Source organism: Fulmarus glacialis, unplaced genomic scaffold, assembly GCF_000690835.1.
Source record: "Fulmarus glacialis isolate BGI_N327 unplaced genomic scaffold, ASM69083v1 scaffold27437, whole genome shotgun sequence".
Classification (NCBI taxonomy): domain Eukaryota; kingdom Metazoa; phylum Chordata; class Aves; order Procellariiformes; family Procellariidae; genus Fulmarus; species Fulmarus glacialis.
In genome coordinates, this window is record NW_009221686.1 from 6,521 (window position 1) to 21,722 (window position 15,202).

The following is a 15,202-nucleotide window of genomic DNA, read 5'->3' on the forward strand; positions in this document are numbered from 1 at the left end:
GTTGACTCTCCTCTTCCCCACCAGCCTCTCTCCTCCTCCCCGCCTCAGCTCTCAGCCATTTTCTCACTAGCTCCAGGAGGATGGTTCCCTGGAGAGGGGGGGGGTTGTATTTACAGCCCACAATTTCATCCTTGGTTTGTTTTTCGGGAGCGTGGAGGGGAGCAGGACGGGGCCCCATGTTGCGCACACAAATGCGCAGGTATGCAGGAGAGGGTCTGAGGCAGGGCAGGGGTCCTACCTAATGTTATTTTCCCCTTCACCGCAGCCAGCTTTGGGACCGACCAACTGGCAGAAGAGCCCTGTCGCTTTTGGATCCTGAGCGCTTGCAACAGGGCGAGTCCCCTCAGCCCTTCACAGCTCCCCCTCTAGTTTGTTTTAACTCGGGTCCAGCTTCACAGGAGGCCAGACTAGAGGAGACCCAAGTGGGTAGTTTTTTTGTGAGGGTTTCTCAGCTACTTCACCGTTCTTAAGCATGACGGTTCCTCTCTGTCCCCCTTCTCCCAGGGCTGACCCCTCGTGCTAGAGCTGATGACTATTCCATCGAACATGGGGACCCTCAGCTAGTAACTCCAAAGAAAGCATTACCCTCTCCCTGCAAAACTCCTTCTGCCCCCTCCCACGACCTTCCCAGCCGCTGGCTGTTTCCCTCCCGCAGCACCTTTCCCGCAGCAGCCGCAGGGACAGGAGGTGGCCCGGGGAGCTGCCTCTGGAGCTCCCCACAGTGACAAGCCACCTCTGAAATGAGCCAGAGAGCAAACTGCAGCCCGTGCGGGACATGGTCTGAGCAAACATCCTGCTCTTCTTCCTCCTACAGCTCTCAGACTCCCTCTCCAAGTACCACTTTCTCCCAATTGCTCCTGCCTGGGACAACCCAGACCCCTAAAGCTACAATGTCCAAGGACACACCTGACCTTCATCGAGACCTAGTCTGTCTTCAAACAGAGCTCCAGCTACACGCACAGCATCAACTGAATACTGAACAATATCAAAAACACGGTATAAGGAAAGAAAACAGAATTGAAATGCTTAATGGCATATTTATACACATTTATCAACAGTCAACAAAAAAGGCGGCAAGTTACACATCCATTCTGTATGCTAACAATCCCGATGCACATATATGTAAACACACATGCTTGGTTGATGCATATACATGTAGCCACATAACAGAGTAGATGACCTGAAGGAGCTATGCTGGGGAGCAGGGGAAGGGGTTACCTACTGCAAAACCTCGTCTCATTCTTGATGTGCACAACGTGGACATTCAGGGCAGTGTCGCTTTAAGGCTGTTTCTAAGGCTGAATCTTTTCTTGTCCAACCCCTCAATCCGAAGTTCTGTTGAAGCACTTCCTCCTCTTACCCAGCACAACTTGATATATATATATATATTTACCTATATACTTTTTAAAGGCCCTATATACTAAAAGGCAGGAAGAGGAAAGGGGGGAGCGGAAGGGGGAAAAAGCCTCCGAATGGATCAGTCTGCCCCAGCGCAGGAATTTCCTATCCCGTAATGGCAAAGGCCATGGCAGCCACGTGCAGTGGACAAGGTACTAGTTCAAAATGATCGCGCGTCTCCCTCCCTACCTGATCTGAAGCTCTTCGTTGCAACGAAGGGGGAGAGTGAAATACTTTAAGAAACAGAAACATTCCTGAAGTGGGGAAGATGATCACTAGTTTCAACTCCTCCCCTTACCTGCTTCGAGGTGGCAAAGAGCTGAGAGATACTATCATTTCCAGCTCAAGTGCCCGTACGGCTAAGGAAAAGACTTTGCTTAAAAATATATATCTATAGAACTATACATATAGATCATCTTTTTAGAGACACTCTGATTTTATTACATAGCTCCCGGGTCACTCTCCCCCTCTATCTACATGGTAACGGAGTGGCATACAACAGAAGCCACATACATCGAATGGGCAATCAAAGCTTACCAGGTCACAAGAAAGTGTTTCAACTGGTGCGATCTAAAATCCTGAATTCCCTTGCTTTGATAAGCTGATCTCCTGCTATTGATGCAACTGGAGTGGAAGGTCTTAAAAATAAACTTTCTGGGGTTTTTTTTTTTTTTGGTTTTTTTTAAGGTTATGACAATTTTCCAGCAATGTTACAGTGTGTGACAATATGCTATAAGTAAGGAAAATTTCATTGAACAAGAGAGTGATGCAAAGATGAGATTTTAAACATGTATGCATATGGCTGGGAACCCCCAAGCATCATCCTGCAATACATAAATGCAGGATTTCTAAGATTAAGGACTTTTTTTTTTAAAAAGTTTTCTTCTTTTTTCCAATATAATTTGTACGCAAGCACTAGCTTAACAGTGGAAACTTAGTACAGAACTAGACTCTCCCAAAAACATATGTCTATAAAGAAACATTGAAGGAAGTTAAAAAAGTGACTTAATTTTCGTTTGTTATATTTGAAAAACTGGGATTGAAATTCACGCCCAGCCAGTGACCCTTTATTGTAACGAATCAATGGAAATGAGCCAATTTATAAAGTTATAGCCCCAAGGAAAAAACCACAAAACCAAAAAGCCAAAAACATCCCCACTCTTCAGAGAGTAAAAAAAAAATTTAAGCATGACTTCTGTTAAGGATTGACCTAGCGATGCAAACAGGTTGGAGAGGAACAACGCGCCTGCGTTTCCCCGGGACACATCGCACCCAGGCGACGGGGGCTGTTTCCTCTCCTCTCTCCCAGGCTTCGGGCAGCTTGGAAATGCCAGGGAGTTGGGGTGATGGTAGGAAAAGATGAGTACGAGTGAACAAAAATGCTAAATCCTGCTTCAGCATCCAATTACGTATATAAAAAAAGTCGGTGTTGAAAAAGAGAGTAAAAACCAAGGCAAAGTTTTCTGATAACAGGCTGCAGCCTTCTCCTCTGTACATCTTCCACCAACGTTATTTCTGAGTTACGGGGGGTGGGGAAGGGGGAGGAAGGACTCGATCTCCTGCTACAGCAGCTTTCCCCATCACACAAAACTGATGTGTAACTAACTCAGCCACAAGGATACGGGAAAGTTTTATTTATTAAAAAAAAAAAAGTACTTCAAAATAAAAATGATAAGTACTGTATGGTAATATTGGAAGTATTTATATACATAGTTTTCTTTGTCTTTTGTTGAAATGTCTCCTGGTCACTTGGTGGCACTTGGGGTCCCCTCTAGCGCCGTCCGCCCTGCTCCCCCCTTCCCCTCCCCGGCTCTCACGGCTCAGTAGACGGAGCTGTTCCTTATGCCACAGCACAGCACCATGCTCAGGATCATTTCGAAGATCTGTCGGGAGACACAGGGGCACCAGTGAGGCCCCGACCAGTACGATGCAGGAGCTCCCCCCCGTCCCGAGGTCCCGCACTCCACATAAACACTCTCGTGCCAGAGATAAGGGCAGAGATGCTATGTCTTCGCTGCTGTTTTCATTAGGAGTTGGCCAATGTGAGATAAGATGATGTTCTCCCCTCTCTCGCTGGCAGCGGTGGTGGTACGTGGCAAGCCTCCCAGCTGCCAGCTATGCCGCAAACGCTTCAAGATCGGCATTACAGCCCAGCCCTTGCGCAGGCGCTGCGTTACCAGCCCACGCCACCCACCGCTCACTGCGGAGCAAACCCACCGTGCCAAGGAAAGCAAACCCCTTCCCGCTGCAGACCCCAGCGACAAAACACGGCGGCCTGAGAAACGAGCAGTTTCGGAGGCAGCGAGGAGGCTCGACAGTGCTCTGCCCTTCTGGACGGGGTTGCAGGTGCTCCTGCTTTACCGCGCTCCCCTGCCCTGACATCCCGACCCCTCGGAGGGATGACGAAGCCCTCGGGCTCGCCAGGTCCCAGAGCAGCCGGGGTGCGGAGGGCTGGCGCAGGGGCATCCGAGGAGAGGGACGGATCCAGCCCAGCTGGAATGGGACCGGGGCACCCCGAGGTGGCTTTTCCCCGTCCCACAACAGCAGGGCGCCGCGCAGTCACGCTTACCATGATCACGGCGACCACGATGGCAGCGATACCGATCAGGTACAGCTTCCCGGAGAACAGCTCGTCGATTTTTTTGTGGCAGCTGGAGGACTGAAGCAGAGAAGCACGCTGGTCAGAGAGCCTGCTTTCCCCTCGCCCGCCCCCGGCGCCCAGAAAGGCCGGTCTGCTTCCCCCCGGTCCCGCTCGCGTTCCTGGGTCCCGGCTCTAGGACTTCCCACCATTCTTCACCCCTCCACGCCTGCCAGCTCCCTCAAGCAGGAACAGCAAAGGAAGAACCGACGGGAACCTCCGACATCCCTCTACACCATCCCCAAATAAATGAGATCTCTACCCTTTATCTAATTCCCAATAAATCCCCGCATTTCCCTGGCAGCCAAGTTTCCTCGCAGGAGCTGCGGCTGAGCAAAGAGCAGCCGTGCCTACCTCAATAAAGTTTTTCAGGAAGGAGTCCTTCTTTGGGCAGAGGTCGTCTCTCCACAGGGGAGTGATAGCTGCTATTGCATTATCAGGACCACAGCAGTCCAGCTACATGGAGAGAGGAGGAAAAAAAAAAAAAAACAACAAAACCCCAGCATTAGCAGGCAGCAAACACTCATGCAATGCTCTCCCCACCATTAAACATCCTTGAAGCCACGCAAGACGGAGGAGATATCTTGGAGGGGTAAACAAGGGAGGGGAAATAACTCTCCAAATCCGATTTTTTTCTTTCCGTGCAATGCAGCTGCTTCCTACAATAGTCCCAGACAGGTCTGGCATTGCTATCCTGGGGGACCGTGAACCCAACTCTCTCCAGAGATTTTGTTTCCTGCTAAAAAAAGGAAGTATGGCGATTAGTTCCTCAGAGGAACAGTTTTCTTCCATTGAATTTTACTTAAATCAGGGGTGCTGAGGTAAATGAAAAGCAACTTAATTAGAGCTTGGGCCAGACTTCCCAGTGCAGTGTGAAGGACTGAATATTGAAGAGGACGCAACTCTGCTTCTTGACATGTAAAAACAGCAAACTTGACAGGCTAAGACCTGCATGTAACATCATCTGCTTTAGACCCTGCTTTTCCCATTCATTTTCGGGACCCCCATTTTTAATTCTCTTTCCTCCCACATTCTCATTTCCTCTGGCCACAAGAAACTCCTACGGAGAGGAGATTTCTACACAGAGCTTGGGAATCAGGCAGCAAAATCCCAGTGCTGAGAACGCCTTTGATCCAGTTCACTCCCAAGCATCAAAAAACCCAGTGTTGCCTTCATTCCCTGCCCAAGGACTTGTACCTTAACTTATCGCCTCCGCCTCGGCGGGGAGGATCAGTCTATGCGCAGCGACAGTCGCCCCTCACCACTTACCCACTGACAAACCGCACGCAGAAGTTAACAGGCTGTAATTCGCAGCACGCAGGATCCTATCCATCAGCGGTTGCTTTGGCCAACCGCGCGTAGCCCAAGCAGAGTGTGCAGCAAGACCACCGACGTCTTACCGTTTCATGAAAGGTCTTCACTACAGCTTTCCCGTTGTTCGTCTCCGATTCTGCCATGAGCGCTTGTTGAAACGCTTGATCGTAGAACTGCTTCACATCTTTGGCTATCTAGGAAAGACAGGGGAAAAACTCCCTTTCAGCCAGAGAAGGAGGAAACCCATCCAGCTGACGTGCCTGAAGGGGACAGGTTCCCTCTGATGGCACTCGCAGGTAGATGAGCAGTTTTTAAATAGATCTGGACCCCATTTATTTGCACAGGCGCGTGAAAAAAGGCCTGTCTTTCACAGGGCTCAAGTCCCTCCAGCCGTAGCGTGTTAAGAGCAGCAAATACTAAGAACCTCATCCACCAGCCAGCAGGTTCCAGCCAACACTACCCAAGTGCTCCTCGAGCTCTCTCTAGCAGGCAAAGACAGCCAAGGGCCGGAGGGCGAACCACAAGATCTGAGATAGCCTTCAGCCCGCGTGGATTTGCTGTTGGGCTCAGGAATGCAGGAACAGCTTGTTCCGAACCACCCAACGCATGGAGACGAAGCCAGCAGGCGACACGTTTCCCTGCAGAGGCTGCAGAAGCAGGACTCCCCGGGGAAGTCAGGGAGAGGTGGGGTGCGTGGGCAAGGCCATCCGTAGGTATGGGCACCTCTGGCTCGGAGGGGATGGCAGGAATTTGGGAGAGACTGCACACTAAAGCCCCGTGAGGTGGCTCATTTGGGTCAGGAAGCTCAGGTGCTTTTAGATGGATGTCAAACTCTGGGCTGGGTCCCTACTTGGAGCTGGGCACCCCTATCCTGTAAATGGCTATATGAGAAGTCTCATCCGAACTCTAGCCCCGCCACGTGGGCTGGTAAACTGCAGCCACCCATGGGGGTCTGCTCCACAGTGCAAAAAACCCCTCATTTTCAGGGAAGTTGGCCTTGTGGCTTCTCCGCTAACACCCTCCAATAATTTGGGAGAGACAGATAAAAGGAGGACATGCAAGAGAAGCAAAAAAAAAAAAAAATACGAGGAAGTACGAAAGGGAAAACGCTTTCCAGAATATCTGCTCTTGGCAGCGCAGGCTGGATTAGTACACGAAAAAAGAAACTGCAGGAAGAAGGAGCGTGATTTCAATCAATTATCCCAGCATTTCTCTGTCACTGCTCAAAGAAGTTTGCTTTGGAGGGCGATGTTCTCCGATCACAGCATTTGATTCTGGTACATGGAAAGAAATAAAATAATAATCCTACTTCTTGCCTCCCCATCCTGTATCTAAAGCATCTCCAACAAGGCAGGCTGAGGGAGAGACTGCCTCCAGCTTTGTGGAGAGCACCCTATGCCTGCGTGACAGGAGATGACTGTCCCCCCAAGGGGCTGCAAACCCAGGTGGAATGGAGTCCCTGCTGGGAGCAGCTCTCGGTGGCTGGGATCATTCAGCGCTTCCCTCCCGGCCCGCGTTCCTCCCGAGGTGCCCACGGCCGAGGCGGGGAGAAGCAAACCGCCTGCCTTGTGAGCGGGGACTTCCGAACAGCCCATTCATCATCGAGGCTGCAAAAGCAGCTGAGGCCAACAGACTGCCACCGTTCATTTTAAACTGCAAAATTAATTGGTCATTGCTCTTGTATTGGCAAATTCTAAATTTCTCAGCTTTACGCTCTGATGGGCAAGTGCCTTCTCCCAACAGCCATGGGATCCCTCCTTACTCAGGCTTCACTTTTTTTGCTGTCGGTTCAGTCGTGCATCTTGAACTCTTCAGGATTCACAAACTAACATTTGCAGGAAGCACAGCCCCCCTGCAAAGGTTAATTAGCTTGCCAAAGTTGCTAGGAAACAGCACCCTGCCTGCATAATAATATGTTTAGCCACGGAAGAGTTTATTCCGGTGAAGTCATGCTCTCTCCGGTGAATGACTACAAAGGGTGTTCCCATTCACGGTTGAGCTGGTCATCTGTGGCCTGCACGCATGCGAAAGCTGAGCAGGCCACCACCTACTTACACAGCTGGCTTACGTCTCTTAGTAAAGTAAACACATCTCCTGCTCTGCCGGAGAGCCTAACCTTGGCTTTGAGCACAGGCAGTCCCCTCTCCCCTCCAAACCCTCAACGGCTGAGTGATCAACACCCAGCCCGCTGCTCGCTGCAGCATGGCCATGGTTCCCATGCACTGATGGTTTTGCTCTTCCAGACCAAGCTCTGCACGTGTGACCGTAGCGAAGGGAAGATGAGCAGAAAGGGAAAGTGAAAAGCTGCAATTTTCAGCCCTACCCTTTAGCTAACGCCCTCCAGCCAGAGGACCTCATCCCAGCAGTCCCTAGCAGGCGCCAGGGACAGACACACGACTTCTACCCCTCGCGCGTGCACAGCGTATTGATCAGCAGCAAGCTCAGCCCTGGCAGACGAACAGCCCGAAGTGGGTTATATGATACTGGCAAAGAGCAGGAAGCACCAAGCAATCCCATTAATGCAGACGCAGGCTCTCCCCACAGGGTATTCCCTCCCTTCGGGGCCAGGCAGCTGGGTCCGCTCTTTGCTCTTTGGCACCGAGGACGTGCAGATGGCTTTCCTTCACGACTTCATACGTGAATCAACTCACGCTGTGACTGACAGCGTGGCAGCAAGGAGGAGACCCAAGCGAGACAGGGCTATTTTTATTCCAGACATTGCACTATAGACCGTAAGGCGCAGCTGCCACCATCAAGCGCTCACATTTAAAGTTCATCAGCCCGGCCAAGAGGAGTTAGGTGACCTGCCCGGGTCACACAGCTAATCCCAGCCCCCGTGACTCAGTCCGAGAGCAGCTCGTGAGCAAAACAGCTCATGCCGGGATCTGCTGCGGTTCTGCCCCAGCCTCCCAGTCCCACAAACGCAGGTTTCAGAGTCGTCTTACTTGGTCTTTGTTGACAAATCCCCAAATTCCAGCCGCAACTTCGCAGGCAAACAGGATCACCAGGCAAGTGAAGAACTGCAGAAACAAATCAAGAGAGGGACACTTAACAGATCTGGCTACAGGCAAAAGCAGCAACTGCATGGGGTAGGGGTGTGGAGCGGCACTTCTACTGACGGAGAACAGAGCAAGGTGTTGCCTGACTTCAAACCATTTTCTCTCTCATACACGTGCTTAGCCCAAACACATTTTCCTATAACTCATCGGATGCCACCCCACATCCAGACTTCCCACTGGGATGGCTGAGCGGGGTTTAGCAGAGCCCTTCCCACCAGGGACTGGCAGGGATGAGGGTGCCCTGTGCACCACAAGACACGTTGCTCCTCTTCACGCACCTGCAGGACCAGCCAGACAAGCTTCTTGCTCTGCCACAGACGCTCCGAGGATGGGAATTGCCAGTGCAGGGTTAAAAGCACATTTCAGCTGCTGAGGAGCTGCGGGGCGGCAGGGTGTGATTTATGGCCAGCTCTCTTGGCATCCACAGCCCTGCAAGGCTACTGCAGTTTTTTGCATAAATACTAACACTGATGTTTTCCCACAGTCCCACCCTGTTCGTGCAATTCCAGCACTCCTCCCTGCCATCCCCCCAAAGCCTCCCTCCATCTTTTTGTTCAGATCCCGGGAACACGTTGTGACGGTCGGTCTGTTAGACTGGGAATGGGAAGCCATAAAGCTCATACATCAGAGTCAAGTGGGAAGGCACGGACAGGCATGCTCCATACACAGCCAACATTACCTCCGCGACAACATCCTGAGAAAAGCCCCAAATTGGGAAAGTTGCCATGGAAGTAAAGAAGCAAAAGAGGTGAATGCAGTCAGGGGAAGACATAAAGTCATGGTATGGAGCGGGACAACAGCCCCTGGATCCTGGGCAGTCTCTGTTCCAGGCACATTCAGGATATTTTCGTCAACAACAGAGGAAACGGGAGTTTCCCGAACGATGCTATGGCCCGGCTCTCACGTGCAAGAGCAAAGGGTTATCAGCAAAATGGAAACAGGACTATTGACCTGACAGCAGGAAAGGACTTCCAACATCCTTGGCCAGTCCCAGAACAACGAACTGCTATTTAAACACCTACCTATCCCTGGTTCTCCAGGAACATCTTTAGGGGACTGGGTCCCACATCCCCCCCAAGGAATCACGTCACCCTAAATCGCGGGCGTGAGGCCACTGTAATTCTCTGGTTAAGCACTAGGGCTCACCCTTGCAGTGGTTACCCTCCAGTGAAGGATGGCTCGTTTATCCCAGATTCGGAGGTACAACTTCCCGCAGACTCAGTTCTGCGAGCTGGCTGCAGAACATCAGAGATGCCGTAGCTTGATGCTATGGGAACACGGCGGTGTTCCTGGCCGGGGGTTCGGACGTGCCCCTGCCCCTTCCTGGGGAGCGGCTCCCTCCTGCCTTCCTTGGGTCTCGCCACTCAGCTTCCACGCTGCCTTCGGCACGGGATTTTGATAGCGTGGAGGTTCCTGGTACTTTCCCCTTTTGCAATAAGCCTGTAGTCACTCCATTGGCTGGCTGCAGGCGAGGGGAGAGCGGCTGCTTCCCTGCAACACCCTAAGGGTGCTGCCTGGAAACGTCCTTGGAGCAGGGCGGGAGCCTCGGCCAGCGGAACACGTCCTCGCGAGGCATCTCCAGCCTTCTCTCGGCAAGCCAAGGTGTGGGCAAACACAGGCACCGCACAGCAGCTAGAGCTGCTAATTTCAGCCAAAGCAGCCGGTTTCCCTGTCGGGCCTCAGGTACGTTGTACCATCTGCCCTTCTAATCCTCTTTCCAACTTCAAGAGGGAGTGAAGGGTAATTCAGGTTCTGTAATCGCCTGCGTTAACAAAAAAAAATAATCCAAAGCTGCCAGACCTCGCTACAACCACCCGTCGGATTTGTGCACCGGCTCCTATTCTGAGCAGCAGCGATAATGCCTGCAAACTCCTACAGCAGCTCTCACCCACCGACGTTCAGAAGTGCTTTATAAAAGCTGGTGAGAAGCACCCCCTTCTTATTGGGAAACAGAAGCAACTAGAGGTGAAGCCATCTGCGAGAGCGAGGGAAAGCAGCTCCATTTCCCTCTCTCCCAGTTGAATCCACACCCATGGGTCACTACACCACCACCAAGAATCTTCTAGCCCAACAGAGCCAAGCGCTGGAAAGTCTTTCCAATCTTTTTTTAATTTATTTTTAATACATTTGGTTTTTATGTTTTACCCCTCCTTTTTTTTTTTTTTTTTGCATTGACTTTAAAGCTGAACCACATGGGAGAACTTGCTTTAAATAAATGGGTCTCCCTTACCCCCAAGGCAAAGGCTTTTGGTGTGGATACAGTTTATAAATTAAGCTCATCCCGTGCCAGGAATCCCGAGCTGCTGCCTCACATCAAGGACGCCTGTAGCACTTCAGTAAAGGATTTTTCAGGATGCACCTAGATGTCCTCACTAAGATATTGTGGGAAATCTTTGCTGTTTCCTTGTCCAAAAAGATAAAAATAGTAGATGATTCCTTAAAAGAACTGCCTTGAAACGGAGTGAAAGGGGAAGCTGTAGGGCACATCAGGTAAGAAAGAGAGTTTAGTGGCTGCTTAGTAAGAAAGCCAGACCACGATGGAGGAAAAAAGCATGGGGGGGGCTTCACGTATAACAGAGAGAACGAATCTCCAAGAATGCTGCTGTTCGCACCTCTTCTGCTGGGCTGCTGGCTCAGCCTCTGTCCTGCAGCCAGGCGCAAGCATGAGCTCGCGGCGTGCCTGCCAGCCCAGCCGGAGCTCCAGCACGCCGGGCAGAGATGCCCTCGGCCAAACAGCGCTACCTTGCTCCTTGCAGAGGTCACCTAGTTCCCACCTACGTGCTCACGCGTCCTCCCAGCCCCCTTCGTTGCAAAAGCCTCCAGCCAGGGAGGCACGGCCGTGTGCCGCCGGACAGGGACGTGGCAGGGACATCCAAGCGGCATCCAAAGCTTTGCGCCTCTTACCGTTCCCAGAAGGCACTGAGACTCCTGAATAGCACCGTAGCATCCCAGGAACCCCACGAACATCATGACGGCTCCGACCGCGATCAGGATGTAGATTCCTGCAAGGGAGAGCGAGAGGCAAACGCATTACTGCAGAGCTTTGGACCGGCCGTGCTGGCTCCCCGGGGTGGCTAATTAGGGGTGTGCAGAATTAAGACCTAGGAGGTATGAGCAGAGGTGGTGGCAGACATAGTAGAACAACACAGCATACACGAGGCAGATTTCGAAGTGTTTGAAGCTGTAACACTGAAAATTAAAACCCCCATCACCACCAAAATCAGAGGAAACGCAGAGAGCCCGAGCAGCAACAGGCAGAGGATGCAGCAGGCGAGACAAAGGCTTTACCGCATCCTCAAAGCTGCAGTGTGGGAGATCCCATGGCATGCATACCGGTTTAAATACTTAAGCAGAGGAGACGAAAATTATTAGTTAGCCTATCTTTTAAAATAAACAATAAGGCATATGGTTTATTTATATTAAACATCATACAAATATCTATCCGGCTAACATTTTAAAGGCAAACGAGCCACAAAACTAAGGGAAAAGCACTGCTTAAGCATCTAATTTAATATAATCTGGCTTTTGTTTCTTATAGGTTCTTCTACAGAGAGGAATACATTTTTTACTTCAACTTATTAAATCTGCACAGTCAACTTCCTCCATAACTAGTTCAAAGCTTGGAAATTAGGCATTGGGGGGGCTCAGAAAACAAAGCAATGAAAGTTTATTCATCCAGGAAACAAGAGCTTAGCTCAAGGCTCAGGTCTGCTGCCACTAGTAATCACCATGGTCTCACCAACCACGAGATTGGTGAGACCACGGTGGTTACTTGGCCAAATGCTACCAGCTCAGTTAAATTCGTTTGCTTTTCCAAAAAGACAGCTTTCTCCTGATGTATCCTGTATATTTAGTGCATTTTTGGTTAACTAATGTTCTCAGGTATTGTGGTTCTGCTACTTCGTAAGTGAATCCTACTTTCCATCCAAAAGCAATTTGACATATGCAAAAACCAATTTGACATATGCAAAAAACAATCAAAGAAATAATTACAAATGAGGCAAGACTGTAGTCACCATTTTTAACTGACAGTGAGGAAAAAAAAAAAAATCAGGATGAGACTAAATGTACATGGGGCATCCCAGAGGTAACAGCGATACAGTGCATCTTGCTAGTGCTTGGGAGACGCATCCCTTCAATTAAATGTTTTCTTTTGCTACGAGTCAAAATGTTTTTATAGTTCTTAATCAGTCTGTCAACTCCCCTTTAGGAACAGCACTAAAGTATAAACAGAGCTCAAGATTAAAACTGCTTGTACATGCCTGTCACATTTAAGGTTTTTCTTATCTTTGTAGCTTTTAAACAATCTTATGGTAATTAAAGTGCCAAGTCTAAAGGGCACGCACTGAGAGCAGAGTTAAGCCAAGTTAAACCCTTCTCTAAAAAACCAGACACATAATAACGGTCTCGACTTGTTTAAAATCCCCTTACGGACATGTCAAACTTGGGAAAGGCTCTACTTTGCCCCCCGCTTCTTCCCTCTTTAAAACAAAAGTCACCAGCACCCGAACAACGCGAGGGCCAACGCGGCGAGAGGCGGTGACGGGAGCGGCGACGGGAGCACCGCCCCGGCAGCCCCGGCGCTGGGACCCTCCGGATGGCGTTTCTCACCGGCGCCGCGCTCGCGCAACGCCTGCCGCTGTATTTAGGCGCCGCAGGAGGGAGGAAGCCAGCTGGAGGGGAAGCGCCGGCACAATGGAGCGCCTTGACCCCGCAGGGAGCCCCTCGGCACAAAACCTGACGGGCTCTGCGGCCGGCGACACCGACATCCTTGCGGCAACGCTGCCAGCGGGAGGAGGAAAAAAGCACGAGTCGCACCTCCCGAGGCGTGTCGAAGGGGCTTCAGCAGCGCCCCGCAGCCACGAAAACCCAACGGGCGATTGGGTTGTTGAAGCTCCCTAAGAGGGGACGGGACACCTCCTTGCTTGAAGGTGCGAAGAGAGAGGAAAAACAAGGAAAAGAAATCCCCCCCAGAAGAGTTTCTTGGAAAGGACAGGCCAGAAGTTAAAGTTTTGTGGGCCTGCCTGAAGTAGAATTAGGTGATTTTATCCCAACGGTTGGAGATGACGTGGGGCGGAGGGACCGGCGGCAGAGACAGCGTGGCGAGCAGCGGGCTGGGGTGCGTGCGGGCAAGAGGGGGCCCCAAAGGGTCTAGAGGTGATGGGAAGACGTGAACGCAGCCTGTAAAATGAAGGCTGTCTGCTGGACGCCTGCCAAGCTCCAGAGAGACTGATGGAGATTTTGGGATGCTACATAACTGCTGCTTTAAGAAGAACAGTGTATCAGTAGTGGTCTCTCAAAAAAAAAGTCTGCTTCTTGTCACCAGAATCTGCTAATGCCCAAGAACCAGCCCTCACCGCTCCAGCTTGTACCAGTGATGCTGCTGGTTTAGGTTTTCAACCCAAATTGCATCAGGTTTTTCCATCTTACAGCCTTGGGTGGCTCCACTGGAGAGTCTTCATCACAAGTCCCTCTGGGAAAATCAACTTTGCTCATCCCGTGTGCAGCAGCTTCTGACTTCTCCTCACATTAGGTCAGCAGAGAGAAGACAAAGCTGGGCTGGGGACAAGTCATTTCAACGTCTGAGAAGCCACCATTCATGCTAACCACCCCGGGAGATGGGTAACAAGCAGCTGCAGCATATGTGGAGACCAAGCAGCTTGATGCTGCAGGGACCCCAACGACCAGGATGGACAGAAGATTTTATTCTCAAATTCTTCAAAATAAACACTGAAGGCAACTTCCAGGCTGAACAAACGTAGCCAGGAGATCACAGAATCACAGAGCAGCCCAGGTTGGAGGGGACCTTGAAAGATCATCTGGCCCAACCTTCTGTGGGAAAGGGAGCCTAGATGAGACTATCTAGCACCCTGTCCAGTTATATCATGAAAGCCTCCAGTGATGGGGACTCTATCACAGCCCTAGGCAGCTTGTTTCAGTGAATGATTGTTCTCAAAATGTCCTTCTTATATTAGAGATCATCAGGAAAACGTAACAGCCACTGGTGGCCAGGAAAGTTTTGCTCTGAAAACTAGGAGATAAAAGCCCAGCGAGAACCTCAACTGATGGAGGAGACTAAGAGGGACCAGAGACAACCGCCATTTTATAGAAGTCTTCCAGAGGCCTCTGTACTTGCTTCTTGCTGGGATTTGTGCAGCTTCAAAAAAAACCCAAAACCAAACCCGACCGTCTGAACTCCCAGCCCAGACAGGCTGTGCAGACCTCGGACAGACAAGCGAGGTCCCGGCTTCCTGCCTCTCTCCCCGCTCACGCTTCCCCAGCGCTGGCAGGCGAGCAAACAGCAAGAAGTAAAGGCGGGAAGGGAAGAAGACGTGCACCACCTGCGGTTTCCTGACCGGAGCTCGGTGGATGCGACCAGTGGGGTGGGAGCAGCAGGAAGGCGCAGCCAGGCAGGGGAGAGGGTGGCGATGACCGGCCTGAACTCCGAAAACCACAAAAAACCCTGGAAGGCTTTTGGGATGAAGGCCAGCTTCATTCCTAGGCACAAAGAAGTGGCCGTTATGGAGCCGCCTTTTGTTACCGAGGGCCGGAGCACTACAGCCTCCTGGGAGGCGACGGCGCGGGACTCTGCTCCAGAGCTTATTCAAAAACAAGCACAAAGTACTTCATGCAACAATAGCGACTTGTACGATGAATGCTAGCGGTGTTTCTCCACGGAAATGCCACGCTGAAGGCTGCAAAAGCAAACGAAGGCAACCAAAGCGCCCAACCACAGGCTTTGGATGGTGGCTGTTTTCCCACACCCATCCTTCCCCCCAGGGGATGGGGCGGG

The 15,202-nt window shown here is 51.1% G+C and overlaps 1 protein-coding gene across 1 annotated transcript; it reads right to left on the reverse strand.

Annotated features, from left to right (window-relative positions):
* Positions 1–2,813: 2,813 nt before the first annotated feature.
* Positions 2,814–11,405, reverse strand: CD81 (CD81 molecule). Its single transcript, XM_009581203.1, has 6 exons — positions 11,314–11,405; positions 8,296–8,370; positions 5,437–5,544; positions 4,391–4,492; positions 3,968–4,057; positions 2,814–3,281 (listed from the first exon to the last, which is right to left on the reverse strand). The coding sequence occupies exons 1-6, from the start codon at positions 11,377–11,379 to the stop codon at positions 3,219–3,221; spliced, it is 504 nt and encodes a 167-aa protein (XP_009579498.1). The 5' UTR covers positions 11,380–11,405; the 3' UTR covers positions 2,814–3,218.
* Positions 11,406–15,202: the final 3,797 nt, after the last annotated feature.